At 41.1% G+C, this 25,030-nt stretch overlaps 1 protein-coding gene across 1 annotated transcript; it reads right to left on the reverse strand.

The window, feature by feature from the left end:
- On the reverse strand, window positions 1–23,116 carry LOC132826285 (very low-density lipoprotein receptor-like). The gene is made up of 13 exons (XM_060842077.1): window positions 23,038–23,116; window positions 12,615–12,737; window positions 11,316–11,684; window positions 9,829–9,945; window positions 9,627–9,740; window positions 8,983–9,102; window positions 8,784–8,909; window positions 8,017–8,188; window positions 3,274–3,498; window positions 2,758–2,876; window positions 2,540–2,679; window positions 1,405–1,546; window positions 1–215 (listed from the first exon to the last, which is right to left on the reverse strand). The coding sequence occupies exons 1-13, from the start codon at window positions 23,114–23,116 to the stop codon at window positions 1–3; spliced, it is 2,061 nt and encodes a 686-aa protein (XP_060698060.1).
- Window positions 23,117–25,030: the final 1,914 nt, after the last annotated feature.

Raw genomic sequence — 25,030 nt, forward strand, 5'->3', positions numbered from 1 at the left:
TCAAATGGAGGGGAACCTCTCGGCTATACCACAGAATATTTCGCACAAGCTTGGCTTTTGCTTTTTACCTGCACTACATGACCTTCCATCTGCATTCACATCTACATCGTTTGGACAGACACAAGTGTATGTTGATGAGTGAATGCTAATTCGAGGAGCAGGAAGACACATGTATTCACAGCCTCCATTCAAACTCCCATTACACCGATTTTTACCTGTTGAAGAGTACATTGAAGAATACTGAGGAAGCCAGACATATTTATAGAATTTAGATTACTTTGTACTGCATTAAGTTTGTCTAGTAAACTGTCAATATCCAAGCTTTATTTCAGAAATAAAAATATTACCAAGTGTTCAATACAGCTGTTAACCAAGTTAAGATTTTCTGCACTCCTCATTGTTAAATTGCAGTAGGAATTGGTCATGCAAGTCAACCTTAAACATGTCACAAATGCCAGTCCTCAAATTGGAAAAGGCAACTTAAATTACATTGTAAGACTGATATTTTATTGGGCCTCAGATCAACTAAAAAGCTGAAGAGTAATGCAGCCACAAGTTCAACCAGCTAGCATACCAGACTAGGAACAGTATACAAGCTGTCCCCACTAGTGAATTGTTGGGAAGCTTCTCTAGCTATCCAACTACAGGGATTTAAGAAAAATAAGAGCTGTCTCTAGACCCTTCACTATAAGTATGTATTCTTATTCTAAAGGGCCGTCACATTGGAGAGCAAGAGCGAGTGCAAGCAGAGGCACACCTTTCAATAGAAAAGTACAGATCACATGCAGGTAAGGAATAGACATTGTTTCTTTGGATTAATTTTGGTTGTGCAGAGACAAAGTAGATTAAGGGCCAGTTTCAATATTGAAAATTTCTTTGCTCGTTCATGAGATGTCTGTCACTGGCTAGGCAACATTTACTGCTTGTGCCCAATTTCCCAGAGGGCAGTTAGAGTCACCCACACTGGTGTCTGGTCTGACTCCAGACCCAGTTTCCTTTCCTAAAGGAAAGGAGTGAAAGGATGTTTCTTTTAAAAAAAGTTGACTAGATTCACAATCATTAGACTTTATCTCCCATGACGGGATTGAAACTTGGATCCCCAGAACATTATCTGGAATGATCATTCGGTGATAATGCAACTATACTATTGCCTTCCCTAATGTGCACTCTTTTACCACATAGCCCATCTATCAATGACAATACATACTTTATTTTGAATTTTCTTACAAATTTTCAAAGAATCACATGATACTTGAGATTCATGTTAGGTTTAGTCCAAAAAAAAAATCAAAGTTATACAACTCACGAGTGCTGCAGTGCATTCTACACTGAATGTAGAGAATGAGATTTCATAATTGACAACTTTGAGTATTTTCTTCAAAATAGAAAAATTAAAAAAGATACCTGATGGTTGTGTTAACTCATGGTAAACAATAATATCATGAGGCTCATCAAGATTGGAGACTAAAGTCGTTACATTAGCTCCTGTGAATTTATTGGCACGATAAATAGCTTCATTCTCACCATCAATCCAAAAGACATGATCCTATCAAAAAAAGTTAAAATTCAGGAATTTAACTAGTGTTTGGATTCTATTGCATGTATACTAGTCCTTTACAAAAGGAATGCATAATTCAACCTTAATTTTTCAAATATTAAGCAAATATAAATAAACTTCAAAACAGCTTGGGAATAATCTTCAGCATAGGTGCACTGGTCAAAGTAGTTATATGCTTAAGAGATCACCACAAGTGATCCATATATGCTAAATAAGTTTTGCTCCAATGACATGTTTTCTTATTGCTAAGATGGTTAGTGCATTGTATTACAGGATGGAAACAGATCCTTTGGTCCAACTAGTCTATGTTGGCCATGTTTCCAAACCAAATCCCCACCTGCCTTCAATTGGCCCAAATTCTTCCAACTTTGGATGGGAGGCGTAGTGGGGACAGCAGATTGAGAGTCTGTTCAGAAGTGGAGTGTTGGAAAAAGCACAGCACACCTTTAACCAGTGCCACACTTGGACCATATCCATCCAAGTCTCTTATTCACAAGAATATCCAGTTGTCTTGTAAACAAACTACATGCATCCACCACTTCCTCTGGCAGCTCATTCCATATAAAAAAATTGTCTCATGTCTTTAAAAAGACAAGTCTTCCACTCACCTCAAGAGTGGTTTGAACACTTACCCACTTCACTACCTCGAGAGATTCCTTTCATTTATCTATAACTGATTGAGACCTTTTTAAAAAAGAGAGGTCTCCCCTCAATTTCTTACATTGATGAAAAAGTCCCAGCCTTTTATCCCAACATCCTAACAATTCTTTTCTGAATCCTCTCCAGCTTAATATCCTCCCTATAACAGGTCAAGACCGCATACAGTACTAGAGCAGACCCCAACATCCTGTTCTCCATCATTTGCACCTACCTCAGTTTGTTTTTGGGATGTTAGCCATAAAGTTATGGCTTTGGATCAGAGTGGTGCTGGAAAAGCACAGCAGGTCAGGCAGCATCTGAGGAGCAGGGAAAAAATCTTACCTCAAAGAGAGCTACACCAAGAGGATGAGCAAGGAATTCTTCAGATCTCAATACAGTTTGCCTATCCTGACCATTTAGATCAATGCTGGACAGTGTGTGCAGCTTTGAATCAACCCAATATAAACGGCTTTTCACAAGATCTGTGAATAAATTTAAAAAGGTTAGTGTACAAGGTCTGAAAGCATTTTTGGCAGAGCAGGTTCCAGTTGTCCACTTACCAAGTGTAATGTCATTTGGCCAGTAAATCTCTCTGGTAACAAACAGCTGGCGATCAGCACCATTCATTCCTGCCTTTTCTATCTTGGCTGGCTCACCCCAGTCTGACCAGTACATAAACCTTTCCAAATTTAAAAAGAAACAAAGTTAATTGCTTGCAGTTGAAATGGAGATGTTAGATTGCTAATCCTGACCATTAAGTCAAATGGTATCAGTTCCCATTGTCAAGTTGCTACATTAAATGTAAATAGCTCCTCAGCCTAGAGTCTGGTGTGTGAACCTACACATCATTCAAACCCACTGCAGTATCAGCAAGCGATTAGTCAATAACGAATAGAATGCCAAAACCCTGCAATTTCTTAGAAGACTTGTGCCATGCTATACATATTTGAATAAAAAAGTTAAATCCACCAAATATTAGCAGTGTAACTAACTGAAATTCATTTTGTTGCTTGCTATTAAAGGCTTTATTTAAATCAAAGATATTGATTACAGCAGTTAAAACAATTTCTCAATACCCAGTTAATGGATCAGCTACTATAGATGCTGGTTCCTTTAGGTTGTTTTCAAAGAGGATCTTCCTTTTTGTTCCCTTGAAATTGCCCACTGAAAGCGTTTTAGTGCCCGAATCGGTCCAATAAATATTGGCATGAATCCAGTCTACAGCAACTCCCACAGGGTGGTACAAATCATTGAAGATTCTTGAAATCTCAATAGTACCATCTTGTTTGTTAATCAATGCACTAAAAACAAAGAAAAACAAAGTTAAAAAACTGGATTATAGTTTATTAATTTAAAAAAAGTTAGAAAATAAAATCTTAGTTGATTGGAATAAATCTCAATCACAACCCACTGGCACTGATACCAGAAAGAGCTCTGCTAGCAGGTACAAAGTAGCATTGGTCCAAAGTTCACACACCATCTGTAAATGCTACAGAATGGAATAATACAACATTTAAAGAGCAGTGTTATGATTCCAGAAGAATTTCAAAAGGAATTAAGCGACTGACTAGTAGGATATAAACCATTAAGGTTACAAATCTTCATGTTTTAAAGTATCAAATGTTCCTGTTGTTAAGAGTCCAGACTGTGCTTGCAGTGATTAATATTTAAGTTATTATACATTGGCAACCTGGATTTCATTATCCTGACTTAATGGGTACAATGTTGAGGGAAGTGGCTGTGAACCACATGGACAGAGGTTCTGCATCTACATTGTGTCTGTTCAAGGCCAGGGATCAAGAGCACCTCCTGCTCCCCCTCACTAAAAATTGGCCTGCTTCCAATTTGTCTCAATTTTAAAATTTCTAGCAAGTTTTAACTGGAGCAAAGCAGCCATGGTTCAGCAATGTATCAGATTAAAGAGGCAAAGTTAAAGGATGTCCATTTACTGCAAAACAATCAAGTTATCCATTTCCACATCTGAAAAAAAAATTGAAGTATACAACATTCCGTTGTGCTACACAAATAGGTGCAAGCTGGAAGTTTGCTACATATGGAGCTTTTGATGTGCAGAGTTGCTTATTACTAAAAAAAGTGTACAACTGATATCTACAACAGATCAATATACCAGCACTTGAGAAGGTAGCCCTGGCACTGAACTAAAGTTTACATCCCAAAATGACACCATTTCAGCAACAGGTCTCTAACCTCTGATCACTAAAGATCTTTCACTCCCCATACTGCTTACTGACAAGCCTTTGCTTTTGGATTTTCCAGAATCTAGTTGCATGCAGTACTAGAATTAAGCAGCAAGGACTTTACACCTCAGTGAGAACTTAAGATAATGCAAATAGAACCAAGCAGCAAGAATTAGAAATTTTACTAAGCACAAGCTTTTGATCATACAGGAGGCAGTTAGGGGGAAAATAGGAATAACAATCCATTCTGAAGTTAGTAATTCTTAGTGAACAGTCTAACCATATTAAGTAAAAATATTTTGCCCTTCAGAGAAAGCACATGACAATACTATAGACACCAACAGCTGTTACTGAAATTTCTCAGGTTAGTGAGTTAATAAAGATGGACCAGAATAGTGATGTCTGATTGGACAAAGTGTTGAAGTGTTTCATTTACAAGCTATACCTTAAGAAATTTTGCTCGATAGCAAACATACACACTACATTTAAAGTGGTTTTAAAGTATTTGAAAATCCAAAAGGTCCCCCAGAAGTAGCATTGTTGGACACTTACCTTCAGGAATTCATCTACAAATGGGAGATGGCAGCCTAGTGGTGTCATCAGTAGATCATTAATCCAGAGACCTGAGTGATCAAGGACCTGGGCCATGGCAGAATCTGAATTCAATATTGGGAATTGGGTTGGAGGACCATGAATCCTTTGGACTGTCAGGAGAAACCCACTCGGTTCTCAAATATCCTTTAATGCAGGAAAATTGCTATCCTTACCTGGTCTGGCTTACATGGGACTCCAGACCCACAGCAATGCAATTGCCCAGAGGGCAGTTAGGTCAGAGATTGACAATGCTGTTCTGGCTAGTGACAGTGATTAAACTGCCATGTGCTGTGTACAGAAGGTTGAGATTGGGACAGTTGTCTGGTGCAGGTTTGCAAGCTGGACAAAAATTGAACATAATTCCTACAGTGCAGAGACTATTCAGCCCATTGAGTCTACATCAACCCTGATGAGTATCCCAGGGAGACTGCTCCCCATCATATCCTGTAACTCCATGTTTACCATAACTAATCCATCTAGACTACACACTAGTTTCAGCATGGCCAATCCACCTAGCTTGCACTTTGAATAGCAGAAACCCACTATAGACTTTGTAAGAATATGTAAACCCCACAGAAACCAGGCTAGAATCAAACCTGGGCCATTGGTGCTGTGAGGCTGCAGTGTTTTATAAAAATGTAATCTCAATTGATTTGAATTGAGAGCTGCCAAGTCAGGTACAGCACGGAAACAGACCCTTCGGTCCAGCCTGTCCATGTCAGGCAGATATCCCAACCCAATCTAGTCCCATCTGCCAGCACCCGGCCCATATCCCTTCAAACCCTTCCTATTCATATACCCATCCAAATGCCTCTTAAATGTTGCAATTGTACCAGCTTCCACTACATTCCATACATGTACCACCCTCTGCATGAAAGGTTGCCCTGTACATCTCATCTTTCCCCTCTCACCCTAAGCCTATGCCCTCTGGTTCTAGATTCCCTGACCCCAAGGAAAAGACTTTGCCTATTTACCCTATCCATGCCCCTCAAGTTTTGTAAACCCCTATAAAAGGTCACCCCTCAGCCTCAGATACAAGTGGCCCAGCCTTCTCTTGAGGAAGATTACCAACTACCCATTACCCCATAACTTAAAGATAGTTAAGATTACCCTAAAGGAAAAAACCTCAGTTTAACTGTTTAAATTCCAGCTCTCCTTTTAAAGCACTTTACCTTTAAATCAGCAGTTAGGTTTATTCTCACACATAGTTCAAAGAAATGAATGTTTTGTTTACAATTTCAGAAGTCTTTGTAACCTTCAGCCACATATTTACACTTCAAAGTCCTTTGAATTAGAAACCAGTATTTGTTGCTTTTCTGCAAGTTACAGTTGGGAGGTTTTACCTGGTGGTTCAATAGGATGCAATGCTGATAAACTATGAACTTGGTATTAGTTGCCATAGCATGCAAGAAAGAATTAGTCATTTTACTGAAGCTTTCAATGGCCTTTTGATACAGCTTTGGTCTGCATATTTAGAATACAAGTCACAGGCACAAACCCAGCTTAAACTAAAACAATTTGGATATTATATAGTGAGCATCCCTCAACATTTATGCTGAGAAATTGGTAAGGAAAGAGATTATGTCACATGCAATAAGATAACTGACAACTGGTCACAAATTTTAGTTTACTGCAAGACAGCATCAATAATTTGAAAGTCATAAAGAGGTCAAGGAAACTTAAATTTGCTCACTAAGAGCTCCCGTAGTCTAGCTTCCTCACCTGATTGGCCAAAGACGGCAGGAAAAGCAATAGATCTGCAGCATAGATGCTGAAACAGGACATTACTCCCCCTAATGGAGGTGGTCAGGAGGGGTGGAAAAAAGTTAACCTCATGAGCTACACCATCCTAGCAACTGATGATCCAAAAAAAGTGGATGGCCATGTTAATTCCCTAGCACCCAGGGATGTGCAAGACAAGTGGATTTGCCATGGGGAAAGTGAGGGGTTACAGGTGGGAGAACAAGGGTCAGGTGGGATGGCCTGTCTGGACACTGAGCCAAACAGCCTGCTTCCACACTGTAAGGATTCATGAATGGAGTGATAGGACAGGTCTGACAAAATGGAAAGAGTAGCTCTTCCTGGTCAGTTCAACAGATGGGGATAAGGCTTCTTGAAAAAAAAAGGTCAAGGTGTATATACAGTCCTAAGGAGGAATCACTGAGTCTAGGTGGAACATTCCTGGATTCTACTTCAAAACATCCCAGTTAAGAAAAACACAACCTTAGACAGTGAAAGGTTAGAAGAATTACTTCCACCACTTCAGCTTAACTCTTTGGCCAGCAATACAGAAAGCCAGAGATCCACTTTTTGTCTAATTTCGATATTCATCAAACTTGCTTTGAAAATATTGGGCCATATCCTCTTGAATAAAATAGACTTTAATGACCAGACTTCCAAGACTTAACCCATATCCATGGCTACCTCAGCTCCAAAAATTGTAGCAATTAACTCCAAGTCAAAGAACTTAGTTAGGAGGTTGACCAAGCAGGTTGGTCAGCTAGACTAGAACCCATCACTGCAGAAGGGAAAATCCAGAGCTCTAGATTTTTCCATAATAATGGAAATAGTGAAAACTGTACAAGATACATTGACTCAACAGGACAATTCAAAAGAAAAGCCAAAAGCACATTAGATCACAAAAGAGAGTGCTCTCTACCATATTGCTTTTGGTAGAGAGCATTGCTTTTCCAACAACTTGATCTGAATGCAAAGCTAGAAACTTCAAGTGTCTTCAAATCAATACCACGGTTCTCTCACCAGTCTCAGCTGATGAAGTGCCTGGCTTGCACAATGATGCAAAGTAGGTTCAATTCCTGCACCAGCTCATGTTATTAGGAGGTGCCATCTTAAGATATCCCTTTGCTGAGGGGTGAGGAACCTCTGATTAAACCAACTATTCATTTCTAATTAGAGCAGCCATCTGGGATTATGGAGAATTTAAAACTGCTTAGAAGCAAACATTTACATGCCTGGAACTAGAAATAGATTAGACTCAGTTGAGCATTAGATTTTCTGAACATTTACCTGATGATTGCATGCTCTGCCAAGTCAGCCCAGAAGATAGTCTGTGCTGCAACATCAGCATCAACAGCAACAGCATTTTTCAGCTGGTCAACGATCAGAGTATATTCCAAGTGATGCAATCCCATTTTACGGATGTCATGACGATTAGTAAAAATCAAAAAGGGCTCTTCTCCTGTTTGAAGATAACAAGCACATGAACAAATGGATAGCACACATCCTTAATCTGATTCAGATCAGAGGCCACTACTGCACCCACCATAATGCAGTATGACAGCCACCTCCTTAACTAAAAAGGTGGAGGGAAGACTGACAGCATGTACTGCAAGTTTACACAACTTCACTTTTTTGGTGGGCCTCAGCTGTTAGCACCTTGTTAAAAAAGTTATATCAAATAAAGTGGTGCATTTTTAAAAAATTGGACAATAAAACAGAAGATGGACCAAAGGTGAGGAATAGGCCATTCAGCCCTTTGAGGCTGCCTTACCATTTGATAGCCAGATATTCCTCATCCACCTTCTTACATTTTACCCATAACCCTTGACTCCCTGGTCATGATCTATGAGAAGTGGTCAATGGAAAGCGTATAGAACAAGAATCAAAATACTCACTCAGTGAAAGTTATGAAGCAAGAGGTGCTTTGTAGAGACCAGTCATTACTAGAGGAGATGTGAAGTCTACTAGCTTACCTTCAGTCCAAGGGAAATTTTTAAATAGCTGAAATTTAACTAGTCATTAAAGTTTACTTTTCTTACAGATATTGTACTTACCTACAACCTTACAAACCCCATTGATCAGATCGAGATGATATCCTTTCAGGCATTCACATTGATAGCTTCCAACTGAATTCAGACAAATTTGACTACAGGATCCTGGATTTTGGCATTCATCAATATCTACACAAAAAGGAAAATCCCATCAAATTCCTGATCTGGGACAATGAGGAGAGACTTCTTGAACAGAACTTGCCTGCACAGGAGTGTTGGTCAGCCAGTTCAAAGCCAGGTGGACATTGACATTCATAGCCAATGAGAAGATCTCTGCAGATGTGAGAGCAGCCACCATTGCTCAACAAGCATTCATTCACATCTGGAAAACAAAACAGTGATTCTTCCTCATTGAGGACTTCAAAAACCAAAGATAAGCTCTAACTATTTACTTGCCCCCGATGTAGGTTCCCATATGCGGCCAGTATAAAAATTCAAAGTTTGAAGTGTGCATTTGCATAAAAAGGTTTTATTCCTGGTCAACTTCAGCATTCAAATCCACATTGGGATAACTTCAAATAGACAAAGTAACATCTGCGTTGACATGTGGCTCTGTTTAATTTAGTTATTGCAATCCAAAACTTGACATTTTCCAACACATGAAACTGATACAACAGTGACTGGTCTGAAAAGTTTATTGCTTATAAAATGAGCAGAGTTCAAACTATAAAATTTTATTGAAATGTTGTTCTGGAGATATTAGCCTAATGCAACTGGTTTTCCTCCCACCCTTGCAAAGAATAAATTTGCTAACATTTAAAGTTAGATTGTAGTTTGGATGTTCTGGTTGGAAGATTTAATCAAACTGAAAGACCACAAAAAGCTAGAAGTTTTAAAGCCACATACTACATTGGAGGGGCTCATCACTCCAGTCCTTGCAATCTTGTTGCTGGTTGCACACTTGGGTTATATTTATACATTCTCCAGTTTGGCATTGGAAATCTGAAGGCCCTGTGCACTCTGCAGCAGATAGAAAGGAAACCAAAAGTTAGTTTTGTTTTAAAAAGTTTAATAAGAGCACACTCACTGAATTTAAACATGTACTTACTTTCACAGTGGAGCTCATCACTTCCATCAATGCAGTCAATAAAGTGGTTACATTTCTTGCTTTCAGGAACACAGTTGTTATCACATCTGAAGTAGCCAGGTTTGCATATTTGAAATGCTATTAAATTTAACATGAGAGTCATTGGAGCACATTCAAAAATCAGTATCAAGGACCAAATGTAATATGCTATTATACAAACAATGTTGCTAGAATTTTCAGATCAAAACTCAAAATCAATTGTAGAACTGAATTAGTTAGTTCAGTTGACATTTAAGTTATTTTATTAAAATGGACCAAGATGATTTTAATTCAATATTCAGTTTTGGAACAGTACTATAGTAAATTGAGTAGTGTTTTGAAAGGGACCAGGTTTAATGGCTAATTTGATAAAAGATTAGTCTTTGTCTCATCAGACAGAGATCAAGGATAACTGTTATTCAAATGGAGCCATGGAATTGAGCTTACATGTGAAGATAGATCCTTATGTATTCATCTGAAACAGAGGGCTGCAGTTAATGGAGATCAGTCAGTCAAAAAAGGCATGGTGCTGGAAAAGCACAGTTACACAGCATCCAAAGAGTAGCTATTTCAAGCATAAGCCCTTCAGACATTCCTGATGAAGGGCTTATGCCTGAAACATCACCTCTCCTGCTCCTCAGATGTTACGTGACATTGTGCTTTTCCAGCGCCACATTTTATCATCTGAAAGACCACACATTGGGGTCAAAGGTCTGTTTTAGGTGCTGATTTCCATTTCAAATTTTAAGGGATCATGCCTCACCAGGGGGAAAAAAAAGGGGGCCTGAGCCACAGCAGATCTTGCATACACCCCAGGTTCCAGAACCATACTGAGCTCTAAGAAAATAGTTTAAGAGCCAGACAATAATATCAAGAGCAAGTTTATGGTTCGATTAAATTTCTGCTTCCATGCACCAGTTTACCAAAAAAACCTTATTCATTTGGTAGTTCAAAGTCAGCCAGAACTAGTCAGTTATACAACACGTAAACACTCTTCAGTCCAACCTGCCATGCTGACAAGATATCCTAAATTAACCTAGACCCATTTACCAGTACAGGGTCCCATATCCCTCTAAACCCTTCCTATTCATCTACCCATCCAGATGCCTTTTCAATGCTGCAATTGTACCAGCCTCCACTTCCTCTGGCAGCTCATTCCTTACAAAGTCACCCTCTATGAAAGTGTTGCCCCTCAAGTCCCTTTCCCCTCTCACCTTAAACCCAATCCCTCTTGTTTTGGATTCCCTTACCCTGGGGTAAAAGACCTGGCTATTCACCCGAGGCCTCATTATTCTAGAAACATTTGTAGAAGGTCAACAGTCAGCCTTTGACACTGGGGGAAAAACAGCCCCCAACCCACAGAACGGGTGCAGTCCATTGTGTAGGCTTAGTAAATGCTATGGAGAGAGTGGGGCTAAAATTGAAGCGAAGGCGAACAATTAAATATCAAAAACTCAGAACAAACTTACGACACTGGGCTTCGTCACTTCCATCACTGCAGTCTTTATCTCCATCACAGTACCAGTGCTGATGAATGCATTGGCCAGAATCACACAAGAACTCAGCAGGAGAACAAGTCATGATTGAAAGTGTATATCCACACTGGTTTGGAGCTTCATCAGATTTATCTGCACAGTCAGCATTGGCATCACACAGCCAATTCAAGGGGATGCATTCAGAATTGTTGCACTGAAATTCATGTGGGCCACAGGTGGGCAATCCACAGCCCGTCTCATCACTCCCATCACCACAGTCATCTGCACCATTGCAATGAAACTTCTTGGATATGCATTGACCACTGGTACAAGTAAACTCTAATGGATTACATGTAAGGGTACCTGGGAAAAAAAAAAGATTTTCCTTTTAAGCTAGAAATTACTGACTATATAAAAAAACAAGCTTTTATTTCTTAGTGGACACAAGAATTGTTGGCAGGATGTTATTTATTGCCTGCTCCCGATCACCATTAGGTTGATGTGACATATGTTGTTTTGATAGGTTATTAAATTGAATTGTTTGTTAGGCCATTCAGAAGACAATTAAAAGAGTCAGCCACATTGCTGTGGATCTAGTTAGATGAAGGGCAGACATGCAAGGACAGCATGTAGCAGATTCAAAACAGGCATGAGTGAACCATACCAGTGTTTATCACAATCTGATAGTTACATGATCTGTATTACAGATGGATTTATTGATTTTTTTTTTATTCCACCAACTGTTATCCTAAGATTTAAATCCCTGTCCCCAGAGCATCAGTCTCTAGATGATTAGTGTGACAGTCATAGGACCAAACAGCATCTAAGTGCAGACTGGTGGTAAAACTGACTCATTGCATACTGAAGTGCAAGTTTGGAAGGTGGACATTTTGAAGTGTGTTAAACTCAAGTCCACTATTGTGTAGCATCATTCCCATGTCCTGCATCATGTTCCATCACAGTACAGATACTTCAAAATAGAGGCATACAGCTGGCACCAGTACCTTTTTAATATTTACTCCTCAGATTACTACTTCAGTGCCACAGGCAGAGATTACAGTTGATGGGATTTAGTTATGAAAAGTCTGATTTTTGTTTTGTAAAGGTCAATGATTAAAGACAGAATATCCAATTGTGTACTGAAAGTTATGCCTTGTTTTGCACAACTCCAACATCATTGTTACGTTGACTAAAGGAAATGAAGAGTCTACAGTAAGTTAGAAAGTAGCTCATTTATGCCACAAAAATAAGTGCCTACTCATCCTTTGCTGGAGAGGGGCAAGTCTTACTTACCACAGTTCTCTTCATCACTACCATCTTCACAGTCTTTATCTCCATCACATTTCCAAGAGACAGGAATACACTGCACAGCTCCAGAACTACAGTGTACTTCGCTGGCTTGACACGTGTCCGTGCCTGAAACACATTACCAGGATCACTTAAAACTGCAACATTTTTGCCTTAAAGTTTAGGAAGTGCACAGTTAAAAATTACCTTTTAGCTGCCTTAGTTCTTCAAGCATGGCACTCACCAAATTACCACGGAGATCAACGAGGAGCAAAAAACATTTTATCACACTGGCTTAGAAGGTGCTCATAATGTTCTGTCTAGGCCTGGTCAATTATCCAGGGGAGATGGAACAGAACAGCAGTACAGGCCCCTTCAGCCCCTCTATGTTGTACTAGCCTTGTATCCCAACAAGGAAACTAACAGACATATCCTTCATTTTACTATTATTCATATGCTAACATAAGAATCACTTGAGTGTCCCTAATGTATTGACTACCACCAATGCTGGCAGTGCATCCCGCAAGCCATGTTTAAAGAACCTACCTATGACATCTCCCCAAAACCTTACTCAAATCAAAGTTGTGCCCCCTCAAACAGCCATTTCCAACCTGGGAAGTCCAACTATTCACTATGCTCATCTTGTACAGCTCAATCGAGAAGCCTTCACTCAATGAGGAAAGCCCTAGTTCCCTCAAGGACATGCCGTCCAATCCAGGTAAGTCTCCTCTCCACCCTCTCTAATGCTTCCACATCCTTCCAATACTGAGGCAACCAGAACTGAACAACATTCCAAGTGTGGTCTAACCAGGGCTCGGTCAAGTTGCAGCATAACCTCACAGCTCTTAAATTCAATCTCCTGTTAAATGCCGCATGCCTTATTTACTACCCTATCAACTATTGCCACTTTGAGGGATCTATGGACAGGGACCAAGATCCCTTTGCTCCTCCACATTGCCAAAAAAGTCTTACTTTTAAGCTTCTATTCAAATTCAACCTTCCAAAATTAATTTCAGACTTGTCTAGGTTGAACAGCGTCTGTCATGCCAGTACAGCTCTGCATCCTGCTAACACCCCATTGCTAATTACAACAGCCCTCCACATTATCCACAACTCGACCTTTGTCATCAGCAAGCTTACTAACCCACCCTTCCACTCCATCAATGTCATTTATAAGGGTCACAGAGCAGAGGTCCCAGAACAGATCCCGACAGAGCAGTACTGGTTACCAAGCTCCAGGTTGAATACTTCCATTACAAACCACTATGGGCCAACCAAATCTGTATCCCATGCCTCCTTACTTTCTGAATGAGCCTAATCATGGGAAACGTTATAAAACACCTTGCCGTACATTCAGTGTATTTGTAGATTATATAGAGTAGGGGTTTATACTTCAGCTATAAAGCCCTAATCAGACACCTCCTGAAAGCAATAAACACCTTGGGCACTACACCTTAGAGGAAATATTTGCCTTGAAGTGACTGTCAGATATCAGAAGCAACAGCCAGAACTCATTAAAAAGTCAGAGAAAATGCAATTCTTGGATATGAAGGAAAATACAAAAAAGCATTTGATCCAAGCAATCAAGCTACAGTAGGACTGATGGGGTGAAGAATTTAACCTGTACAGCTATTTGGGGTACTGATAGGAAGCAGCAGCTAACAAAGTGCAGTTAAGGAAAGGCTTTCCAGGAACATTAAGAGACTACTCCATACAAAAAAAAAAGTCAGGAACTCAGGACATTACTAAACAAATATGTAAATTTTAACTAATGGAAAAACAGATACACTTTATCCAAGGATCCCAATCCAATTGGATAGTAGAACTGTCCCAAAGAAATTAACATACCCATTCATGTTGAAGCTCCAAAACTTTTAGAAATAAAAGCAGAATCTGTGTCAAATTTACTGATCAAAGTTTATATATTGCAGAACTCCCACCAACAGGTACATCCACATTTTACACAGTCTTTTGGCATCCACCAACACAATCCTGACTTTTGAAATAACATGCAATAGAACACTGCATTTCATTAATGATATGGTTTTGATAAAAAAAATAAACTGGCTTGCTGTTGGCGGTGGGATGCAATTCCAGTCAATCAGAATAGCAAGTAAGAGAAAATCTCCACAAACGAGAAACATTGGGATCAAGCTCTCACTCAACCATCACGGTTATTTAGTCAGTCTCGAGGTACTATCCACAGGTGAGTTTCTCGAATAAAGTTCTAGCAATGTTTAGAATTAAGCCACATTATTACTCACCATTGACTGTGGTAGGAGAATAGGAACATAAGGCGAGCAGGAAGACAGCGAGTGGAAAAGGGACCATGTCATTAAGCCAAAGGGACCCTAACTGTAAACACTGTCCCTACTCCTAACCGATTAAACTCCTGAATTTGTTTATCTTTCCAGCTCACCTAAACAACACACCAAGGCATGCTATTTTATCATTTTTTACTCTTCCGACAATTGATTGGTCATCGGGTGCATTCTATTCTCATTAGCTTCTTAACCTATCGATATTAACCATTGGTATTGCTAGTTAATACGATTGATCAATCAGACCTAATTGCAATCCGTTCTTATACTAATTATAAACGGTACTGATTGCTGTCTACTGAGCTGGCAGCTTTCACTTGATTCACTGAATTCAAATATTGATCTTACTCGATGGTCAGATTCCCACGTGAGATATTGACCTGTACCTCGTCATAATTTCAATGTCATCTCTGTGGCTGGATATTGTTAGAGGGTTCTTATAGTGCTGTGGTAGTGTCCTCACCCCTAAACCAGGAGAGCTGGTGTGTAATCACATCTGAGCAGATTGATGGGCAGATAGAGGTTCCTCTTTTAGGTTCTACAGGTGTGGGTATAATATCAGAATGAGCGAGTTAAAAATATATCAGATTTCAGTGTACTCTCTTGTCAAGTTGATGGTGGTTTAGATTTAAAATAGGAGGTAAAGTCACCTCTGTCATTACCATAAGGCTCCTCTGTCGTTATAGCCGTGATGTGGAGGTGCAGGTGTCATACTGGGGTGTACAAAGTTAAAAATCACACACCAGGTTATAGTCCAACAGGTTTAATTGGAAGCACTAGCTTTCAGAGCGCTGGCCTTTCATCAGGTCGCGTTATAGGTGGGAGAGAAGTTGAAGGTGTTTTGTGGTAACCGAGCTGATGCAGGGATTTAATCCGTGCTGTTAGTGGCATTCTGCATCACAAACCAGCTGTCCAGCCAACTGAACTAGCTGACCCCAATACTATTTAGAATTGGATGACTGAAAAGATTATTTTGAATGTGAAGCATATTTTAAACATGTCTTTCAATTGAATGAATGCAAAACTACTAAATCATGAACATTTTAATGTGGAATTAGCATGTTAAATTATCTTCCTATGTTTGTGTTGTATCTTGGTGTTGAATGTCAACATTTAATGTAACAAAACAGTGTTGGTGTTGTGATGGTAATGGCACTAATGTAGAAGCCCAGGTTAGTGGGAGCATGGGTCCCACAGTAGCAGGTGGTGAAATTTGAACTCAGCCCAGGGCTCTTGTAGTCCAGTGGTAGTGCCTGAGCCTCAAGGCTGGGTTTACGTCCCACCCACCCAGTGTGTGCCATCACATGTCTAAATGAGTTGATTAAAAATAGGCACAATGTGGTGTAGGAGGAGGTGTATGGTTGAGATATTTTCTAATCAATCAGTTCAGAGATGTCATTGTACACCTGTGAAAGTATGTGGGACTTGAATCCAGGGTCACTTGTTTCAGAGACATGGACAATTCCACTGTGGCCCAAGATTCTTTAGATCCATGGCATACAGATCATTTGATGGAGACTGATTACAGTAAAATCTAAAATCATACTTGATTATTCTATCATGTTTACATACTTAGAAACTTTTTGGCTGAGGTTATATCACATCAACACCCTATTGTGACAATCTCCCAGCAGCCTAAATGAATTCAGGATGTCACAGAATCATAGAGAAGTACAGCACGGAAACACACCCTTCGGTCCAACCCATTCATGCTGATCACATATCCCAACCCAATCTCATCCCACTTACCAGCACTTGGCCTAAATGCTGAGAAAATTCGTAAAGCCAAAGTACAAAGGGATCTGGGAGTGCTAGTCGAGAATTCTCTAAAGGTAAACATGCAGGCTGAGTCCGTGATTAAGAAAGCAAATGCAATGTTGTCATTTATCTCAAGAGGGTTGGAATATAAAAGCATTATTGTGCTACTGAGACTTTATAAAGCTCTGGTTTGGCCCCATTTGGAGTACTGTGTCCAGTTTTGGTCCCCACACCTCAGGAAGGACATACTGGCACTGGAACGTGTCCAGCAGAGATTCACACGGATGATCCCTGGAATGGTAGGTCTAACATACGAGGAACGTCTGAGGATCCTGGGATTGTATTCATTGGAGTTTAGAAGATTAAGGGGAGATCTAATAGAAACTTACAAGATAATACATGGCTTGGAAAGGGTGGACGCTAGGAAGTTGTTTCCGTTAGGCGAGGAGACTAGGACCCGTGGACACAGCCTTAGAATTAGAGGGGGTCAATTCAGAATAGAAATGTGGAGGGATTTCTTCAGCCAGAGAGTGCTGGGCCTGTGGAATTCATTGCCGCAGAGTGCAGTGGAGGCCGGGACGCTAAATGTCGTCAAGGCAGAGATTGATAAATTCTTGATGTCACAAAGAATTAAGGGCTACGGGGAGAATGCGGGTAAGTGGAGTTGAAATGCCCATCAGAAATGATTGAATGGCGGAGTGGACTCGATGGGCCGAATGCCCTTACTTCCATTCCTATGTCTTATGGTCGTAAACCCTTCCTATTCATATACCCATCCAGAGGCCTTTTAAATGTTGTAATTGTACTAGCCTCTACCACATCCTCTGGCAGCTCATTCCATACAATGAAATGTCATTGAAAGACCATTTCACCCCCTATCTCTTGATGTCTTCAAAATGTAAAGAAATCTGTTTCTGGAATCATTTCAATGATTTAGAATTCCACAGGTCCACTACTCGCTGACTGAAGAAATCTTTCCTCAGCTCTATCTTGAATGGCCTATCCTGTATCATGAGACTGTGCCCCTTAGTTCTACACTAAGGGGAAACATCACCCTGTATCTAATCTGTCCAGCCCTATTAGAAATTTATATGTTTCAAACCAATCCTCTCTCATCCTTCTAAGCTCTGGTGAACACAGACCTGCTCAGTTCTGCTGATTCTTCGCGACGTGACCTCAATGGCAGTTATATCCTTTTGGTAATTGCTTGCTGGACCTGCCTGTTTACTTCCTTTAATTGATGTAAATGGACACCCAGCTTCCTTTGTTTGTGCGTACTTTTCAATGTAGTACCATTCAAAGAATACTCTTCCTTGCTGTTTAATTTTACATTTAATTATGTTGTACTTCTTCCATCTTGTGTTTGCCAATCACTCAACTTGTCTAATTCACCTTACATTCTCACCAACGTGCCCAATACTGTGTCATCAGCAAAATTGGAAATGTTGCATTTGGTTCCCCCAACCAGGTCATTTCTTTATATTGTGAATAACTGTGGCCCAAGCATTGACCCATTAGTCACTGTCTGCCACCTGGGAAAAGACTAATTTATTCCCCCTCTTTGATTCCTGTCTGTCTGTCAACCTATTCTTAATCCATGCTAATACATTACCTATTACCCAATATGCTTTAACTTAGCCCACTAACCTCTTATGAGACCTTATCAAAGCTTTCTGAAAATACAAATATACCACATCCACTGGTTCTCCCTTATCTAGCTTTCCTCCTTTATTTTTATGCCAGACAGGAATGAATAATGGTTATAATTTATGTACATATATTATTTAAATATGAACCATTGTCTATACACCATCAGCTGTAAGGTTCTCCTATCCATCCTTGCTAATTCTTGCCTGATACCCTCATGGTTCCCTGTATTTACATTCAGAGCCATGTCAGAGAAACAAATCCAGTTACCAATAACTTAAAAATCTCACGTGGGTTTGCTATTTCTGAATAATATTCCAAGCCTGACACCAAAAACAATGACTTGGAGCAGCCACGTTCACACTGAAATGTAAGTGTCATATATACTGAGTAATAGTCAAATTTATTTTACTACTTTTTAAGGTTGAATTTATGGGGTGACTATTATATGGATATTACTTTTGCAGGCCCCATCAAAATTCATACCGTATCATTAGCAGAAGCTTAATTGATCTCCAAACTAATAAAGAAAAATAGATAATGAATTATGGTAATTCAGAAGACCTGGAGTGGAGTGGGATGGCCAGCACACTGACTCATAAATGTTGATCTGTTATCTGTGAAGAACTGGGGTCAATGTTTACATGAGATATATGGAGAATTCCAAATTTTTTTGCCCAAAAATAAGGGTCCACTTTTGCCTGAGATCAACTATTACTCGATTATACACGATTTGGAGATGCCGGTGTTGGACTGGGGTGTACAAAGTTAAAAATCACACAACACCAGGTTATAGTCCAACAGGTTTAATTGGAAGCACACTAGCTTTTGGAGCGACGCTTCTTCATCAGGTGCATACACAGTATACAAAAACGTGGTGATGTTTAAGGGTGGGGTATTTTTGGTGTTGGGGGAGAATCTATCACAATCGCTTAATGCCAGAGTTTGATTCCCCCAGTGTAGCATGAACAGTTTAGTTCTGTAATGTACATTTGGGATGGTTATGTACCTCAGAGTTCCCTGTTGAGGCTATGACACAGGCCTGTTGAAGTTCCCATTGCATACTGCACCAGCTAATAACATAAAGCATCATTGTGATTGATTAGGTCGTTCAGGCATCAGTGTTCCCTTACTGGCATTTCCCATAAGTCTGATAAGGACATCATTTTTGCTGGAGTCCTTGTGGCCTTGCTGCATAGGTGAACACAGCACTGAAGGAGAGAGCACTTACATCAGCATTAGTAAACTCTGCAACATCAACTACTTCCAGTTGGAGAAGCAACAGGAAGCACAATGCAGATACAGATTATCATCACCAAACTATGCCATCTGCTGGAGTAGGACTTGGTCTCAGAGAGACTGACTGGTAATCCCATCCCAGGAGCTTTCAAGGTTACAGCTGCCCTGAAGTTCCACCACAATAGCTCATTCAGAGTCAAAAAGTGTGTCACTGGAAAACACAGCAGGTCAGACAGCATCTGGGAAGCAGGAGAGTCAACATTTCGGGCATAAGCCCTTCATCAGGAATGGGCTTGGTGCAAGAACCTGTCTAATATCTCCCAAACCTTAACCCAAGTGATTTCCTGTGGAGTTGAGAGGGTTGAGGTAGAAGCTTATAGAGGTGGATAAGATTACGAGGGGCAGGGATAGTGTGAATAGAAAGCAACTGTTCCCCTTAGTTGAAGGGTCAATAATAAGAGGGCATGATTTCAAGGTGAAAGGCAGGAGGTTTAGAGTGGAAAAATATTTTCACCCTGAGAGTGGTGGGTCTGAAATGCACTGCCTGGGAATGTAGTTGAGGCAGGAAATCTCCTGGTTAACAAGTACTTGGATGAGCTTGAAGTGTCATAACATTCAAGGCTTTGGGACTAATGTAGGAAATTGAGACTGGTGCAGATATAGTGTAGCTTTGGCAGTACAGATTTGATGTACTGTATGGTTTTATGATTCTAACCCACAAATGAATCCATGATGTCACTGATGTCATTTTCTCCAGATGATGCTGTTTCCATCCTTCCCCTTTCACGTGAAGATCAAACAGACCCATCAGCGGGATTCTTCTCCATTCATAGATTTCACCAGATGGATGGGTGCTTTTGGCTGAACCTTAACACCAACCTGCAGTGTTTGCCAATGGGGTTTAACTTCTCTGTGACCATTGATGCCATATTGTGGAGGTCTCTGCCACATATCTTGGCAGCTGCAGGGAGGAATTGGTACTGGAGAACTCCCAGGTTCCTGACACTTGGATGCTACAAGGCTTAGCCTGCTTGGCTACTCTCTCTCTTATTCCTGATGAAGGGCTTATGCTCGAAACGTCGAATTCTCTATTCCTGAGATGCTGCCTGGCCTGCTGTGCTTTGACCAGCAACACATTTGCAGCAGCAACCCTCCAAACACAGCTCAGGATACCTTCACCAAAACCCCCTCAGACTGATGCAGCACCGCTCATATTTCCAACCAGGCCTGAGTGAAGCAGACCCTATGCCTTCTTAAGATGAAGGACTATGGATCTTGCAGTACAGACCAGCAAGGGTACTCTGTTACTTTCTAACAGACTGTGTGCCCTTCACAGTTGCAACCCGACAAACTGGGAGATGGCCTGGATGCAGAGAAAATGGGGAATCAATGGCTATCTTCTGAGGATGAAGATGAGGATCAGGACATTGACATCTGAGAGAAAATGCTGGAACAAACCATTGATGAGTTAGAATCTAACTGAAACCTGCATCCAGGATGAGTCAGCTGGATTTATGTCTACCTACTGTGTGACTTTATAAGGCAAGCAGCCCATGATCAAATGTGGACCTGGTCGTATTTCCAATCCTTAAAATTTTCTAGAACTACATAAATTGCTCTTTCTCCATTTAGTGTGTGTTTGATATCTTTGAGTGGTTTATTTTCAAGTATCCGCACTTTATAGGTCCAACTCACTGTCAGGGGACAAAGAAGCAATCAGTGAGACAGAGCATTAACAAACCATTGGGATTTGGTCAGGTTTCAATCAGTATCATGTATCATTTAGTGAAGTTTCTCATGTTAGGTCACTGGTTGAGGACACTGTTGAATCTCCTTTTCAACCCTTCCAGCTTCGATGGCCCTCGGTTTTTCAGAGTTTGTGTAGATTGTTAATTGCCCAGAAATACTTGAGCAGCCTGCAAGTTAGCATTTAGCCTGACAGAGGCGGTGATTTGTGCAGCTTTATGTGTAGACCTCTGAGGGAGAGCACTAGACCACTGTCCAGCTTCCGGCCTTGAAAATCTGATAGACTGGATGAATCTTTTTTCCAGAAATGTGTGAAATTGTGAATGACTCCATACTCTCATTCACGAGGTTCACGGACATGTGGAGTGATGTGCGTTGGCCAGGCCCTCACACATTCCCTGCAAATATTTCATCCTTGGTGTTGCCCACAATAAAGTGTAGTCATCAACCTCATGGTTCAAGGTTCCACGCTGACTGGATTTACCTGCAGTCAGGGAGACCGTGGCTGCTTGGGAGAGATGTGGAAACATTTGGCCATTACAACTTTTTTCATTCTGGGGAACGGCTGAAAATCTGCTTATCTCTCACATGGCTGTGATTTCTGTAGGATTAGTAGGCAAATTGATACTTCATAATTGACTTGGTTTAGTTATAATCACACAAACAATGTATATTCATTGATGTATCGAATGTTACATTATTCTGTTTAACTTCAACAAATGCACATCTTCGTACTTCTATATCACATGACTCTGCTTGGCTTTAATTGACAAAGAAATGCATCATGGGATTGTGAAGAGTAATCATGTAGGGGAAGGGGTCTCAGTGGGTTACTCTTTGGAGGGTCGGTGTGGACTTGTTGGGCTGAAGGGCCTGTTTCCACACTGTAGGGATTCTATTCTATGACTTTTCGAATCTGATCTTCGGCATCTGCAGTACTTACTTTCTCTCAAACGTTAAAGAGGGCAACGTTGGAAGACGTGATTAAATGACAAGAACTGGTGACACAGAACCAAAGTGGGTAATAGAACAGATCACAAAGGGGAAGGAAAGAGGCATTGTGAGGAGGTGTAAAATAGCAGGAAGATGAACAGCTATCACCTGAATACAAAAACAAGAGAGGAGAGAGAAAAATCTTCTTCAACTCTGTTCTCTTCAAAAACTTCCAGCAACTTAGTGAAACAAAATTTTCTCCCAAGAAATCCATGCTGGCCTGTACTAATTAAGCCACAATTTTTCCATGTGACTTTTAATTCTATCCTAATTAACTGTTTCAAGAAGTTTCCCACGTTTGATATTAAAAGTTGAACTATAGCTAAGAGCTACTGTGGCTGGGTCAGTAATTATATTCAGGGTTAAGACAGATAGATTTTAAATCAGGAAGGGAATCAAGGGTTATGGGGAAAGGCAGGAAAGTGGGGTTGAGGATTACCAGATCAGCCATGATCTCATTGGATGGTAGATTCAATGGGCTGAATGGTCTATGTCTGCCGGTATGGTTTATTTTCACTTTGGAATGCTGAAGGGATGATGCTGTTGGGGATTGGGGCTGGGGGTTGGAGAAAGGAGGTGGACTTGGTAACAGGATCACACTGGAGGTGGAGAACGATGCATCAAATACAAAGGCTGCTGAGCCTCACCCTCTCCATGCCCCTCAGAATCTTATATACTTCTGTCCAGTCAATCTCTCTGCTCCCAAGGAAGCAACCCAAGCTTACCCAGTCCCGCCTCAGAGCCAAAATCCTCCATCCCAGGCAACATCCTCCTCAGCACCTCCTCCAGCACAATCATATCCATAGTGCAGTGACCAGAACTGTACACAGTACCCCAGCTGCCGACTAACCAAAGTCCTGTGCAGCTCCCTGTTCTTATAAACTGTGCTTCAACTGATAAAAAAGGTGCCAGCACCTTCCCCTGCAACCGCAGGAAATGTAAAACTTGCGCCCACACCTCCTCCCTCACTTCCCTCCAAGGCCCCAAGGGATCCTTCCATATCCACCACAAGTTCACCTGTACCTCCACACACATCATCTATTGCATCTGCTGCACCCGATGTGGCCTCCTCTATATTGGGGAGACGGGCCGCTTACTTGCAAAACGCTTCAGGGAACACCTCTGGGACGCCCGGACCAACCAACCCAACCACCCTGTGGCTCAACACTTTAACTCTCCCTCCCACTCCACCGAGGACATGCAGGTCCTTGGACTCCTCCACCGGCAGAACATAACAACACGACGGCTGGAGGAGGAGCGCCTCATTTTCCGCCTGGGAACCCTCCAACCACAAGGAATGAACTCAGATTTCTCCAGTTTCCTCATTTCCCCTCCCCCCACCTTGTCTCAGTCGGTTCCCTCAACTCAGCACCGCCCTCCTAACCTGCAATCTTCTTCCTGACCTCTCCGCCCCCACCCCACTCCGGCCTATCACCCTCACCTTGACCTCCTTCCACCTATCACATCTCCATCGCCCCTCCCCCAAGTCCCTCCTCCCTACCTTTTATCTTAGCCTGCCTGGCACACTCTCCTCATTCCTGATGAAGGGCTTATGCCCGAAACGTCGAATTTCCTATTCCTTGGATGCTGCCTGACCTGCTGTGCTTTAACCAGCAACACATTTTCACCTTCAACTGATAAAGACAAGTGTCCATTACGCCTTCTTAACCAACCTATTAACCTGTCCTGCCAATTAATCTGAACTACCAACTGTCTTTTCTCCATCAGCACCCAACACCCACTGCTCCCACCCCCAACCTATAGGACAGATGCATATCGTTCCACACTTAACATCAGCTCTGACAAAGGGTCATCTAGACTCAAAACGTTAGCCTGTTCTCTCTCATGGACACTGTCTGACTCGCTGTGATCTCCAGCATTTGTTGTTTTTAGGACTGATTCCAGCCTCTGCAGTGATTTGCTCCCTTCACCTCCAAGGATTTGTGGACAAGCACTCTGAGGTCCCTCTGTTCCTCGCATCCTTTCATTCACTGAGAACTCGAACAGATGTGGGAGGGCCCTGGGAAGGACTGAGAAAAGGAAGGAATGCTTTACATATCCTGTAAAAAAAGTAGGTATGGGCAGAATTCAAAGCAACAGAGTTCAGAGGGAAAGTAGAATGGTGTGTCAGAGAGCTGCTATCTGAACCAGATAGGTGGAAGTAAGCACCTTCATGTCAGTAGGATTTATGACAATGTTAACATTCTGAGAGAATGAAGGGCATTTAAGTTGAGAGAGAGACAGTGAATGAGTGAGGTGAGCAGGGAAATTGGTGTACAATCCATGCTGCAGTTTACAATGAACAAGGTAAAAGCATTACCTTCAATCAAGTCACACACTCTGTTGGATGACAAGACATTATCATTCTTTCTTTGCTAACTGGGTCAAAACCTAGAACAAAGGTGTAGAGGTCCCACCACATGGATTCTGACCCATTCAAGAAGTATCACCATTATCTTTGTATTGACAACTAGGGGCTTCTGGTTCTGCCCACGTAAGGGAAAGAAACGTTGCACATTCAGATGGATCCAAGTTCCAGGGAGAGGTATTCCAAATCCAGTAATAATTCTTGGTATCAAAAGTTTGACTTGACAGTATGCAAGGGTCATGTGCTCTGTTGATAAGTGAGATGATTCCTTAACTTCAGAAATGAAGCCAAGTCAGTGTCAAGACGGTTGGAGCCTAATTCAAGTTTTTGATCAAATTCTTTTTGTGGAT

This window comes from Hemiscyllium ocellatum, chromosome 2 (genome assembly GCF_020745735.1).
Source record: "Hemiscyllium ocellatum isolate sHemOce1 chromosome 2, sHemOce1.pat.X.cur, whole genome shotgun sequence".
NCBI lineage: Eukaryota > Metazoa > Chordata > Chondrichthyes > Orectolobiformes > Hemiscylliidae > Hemiscyllium > Hemiscyllium ocellatum.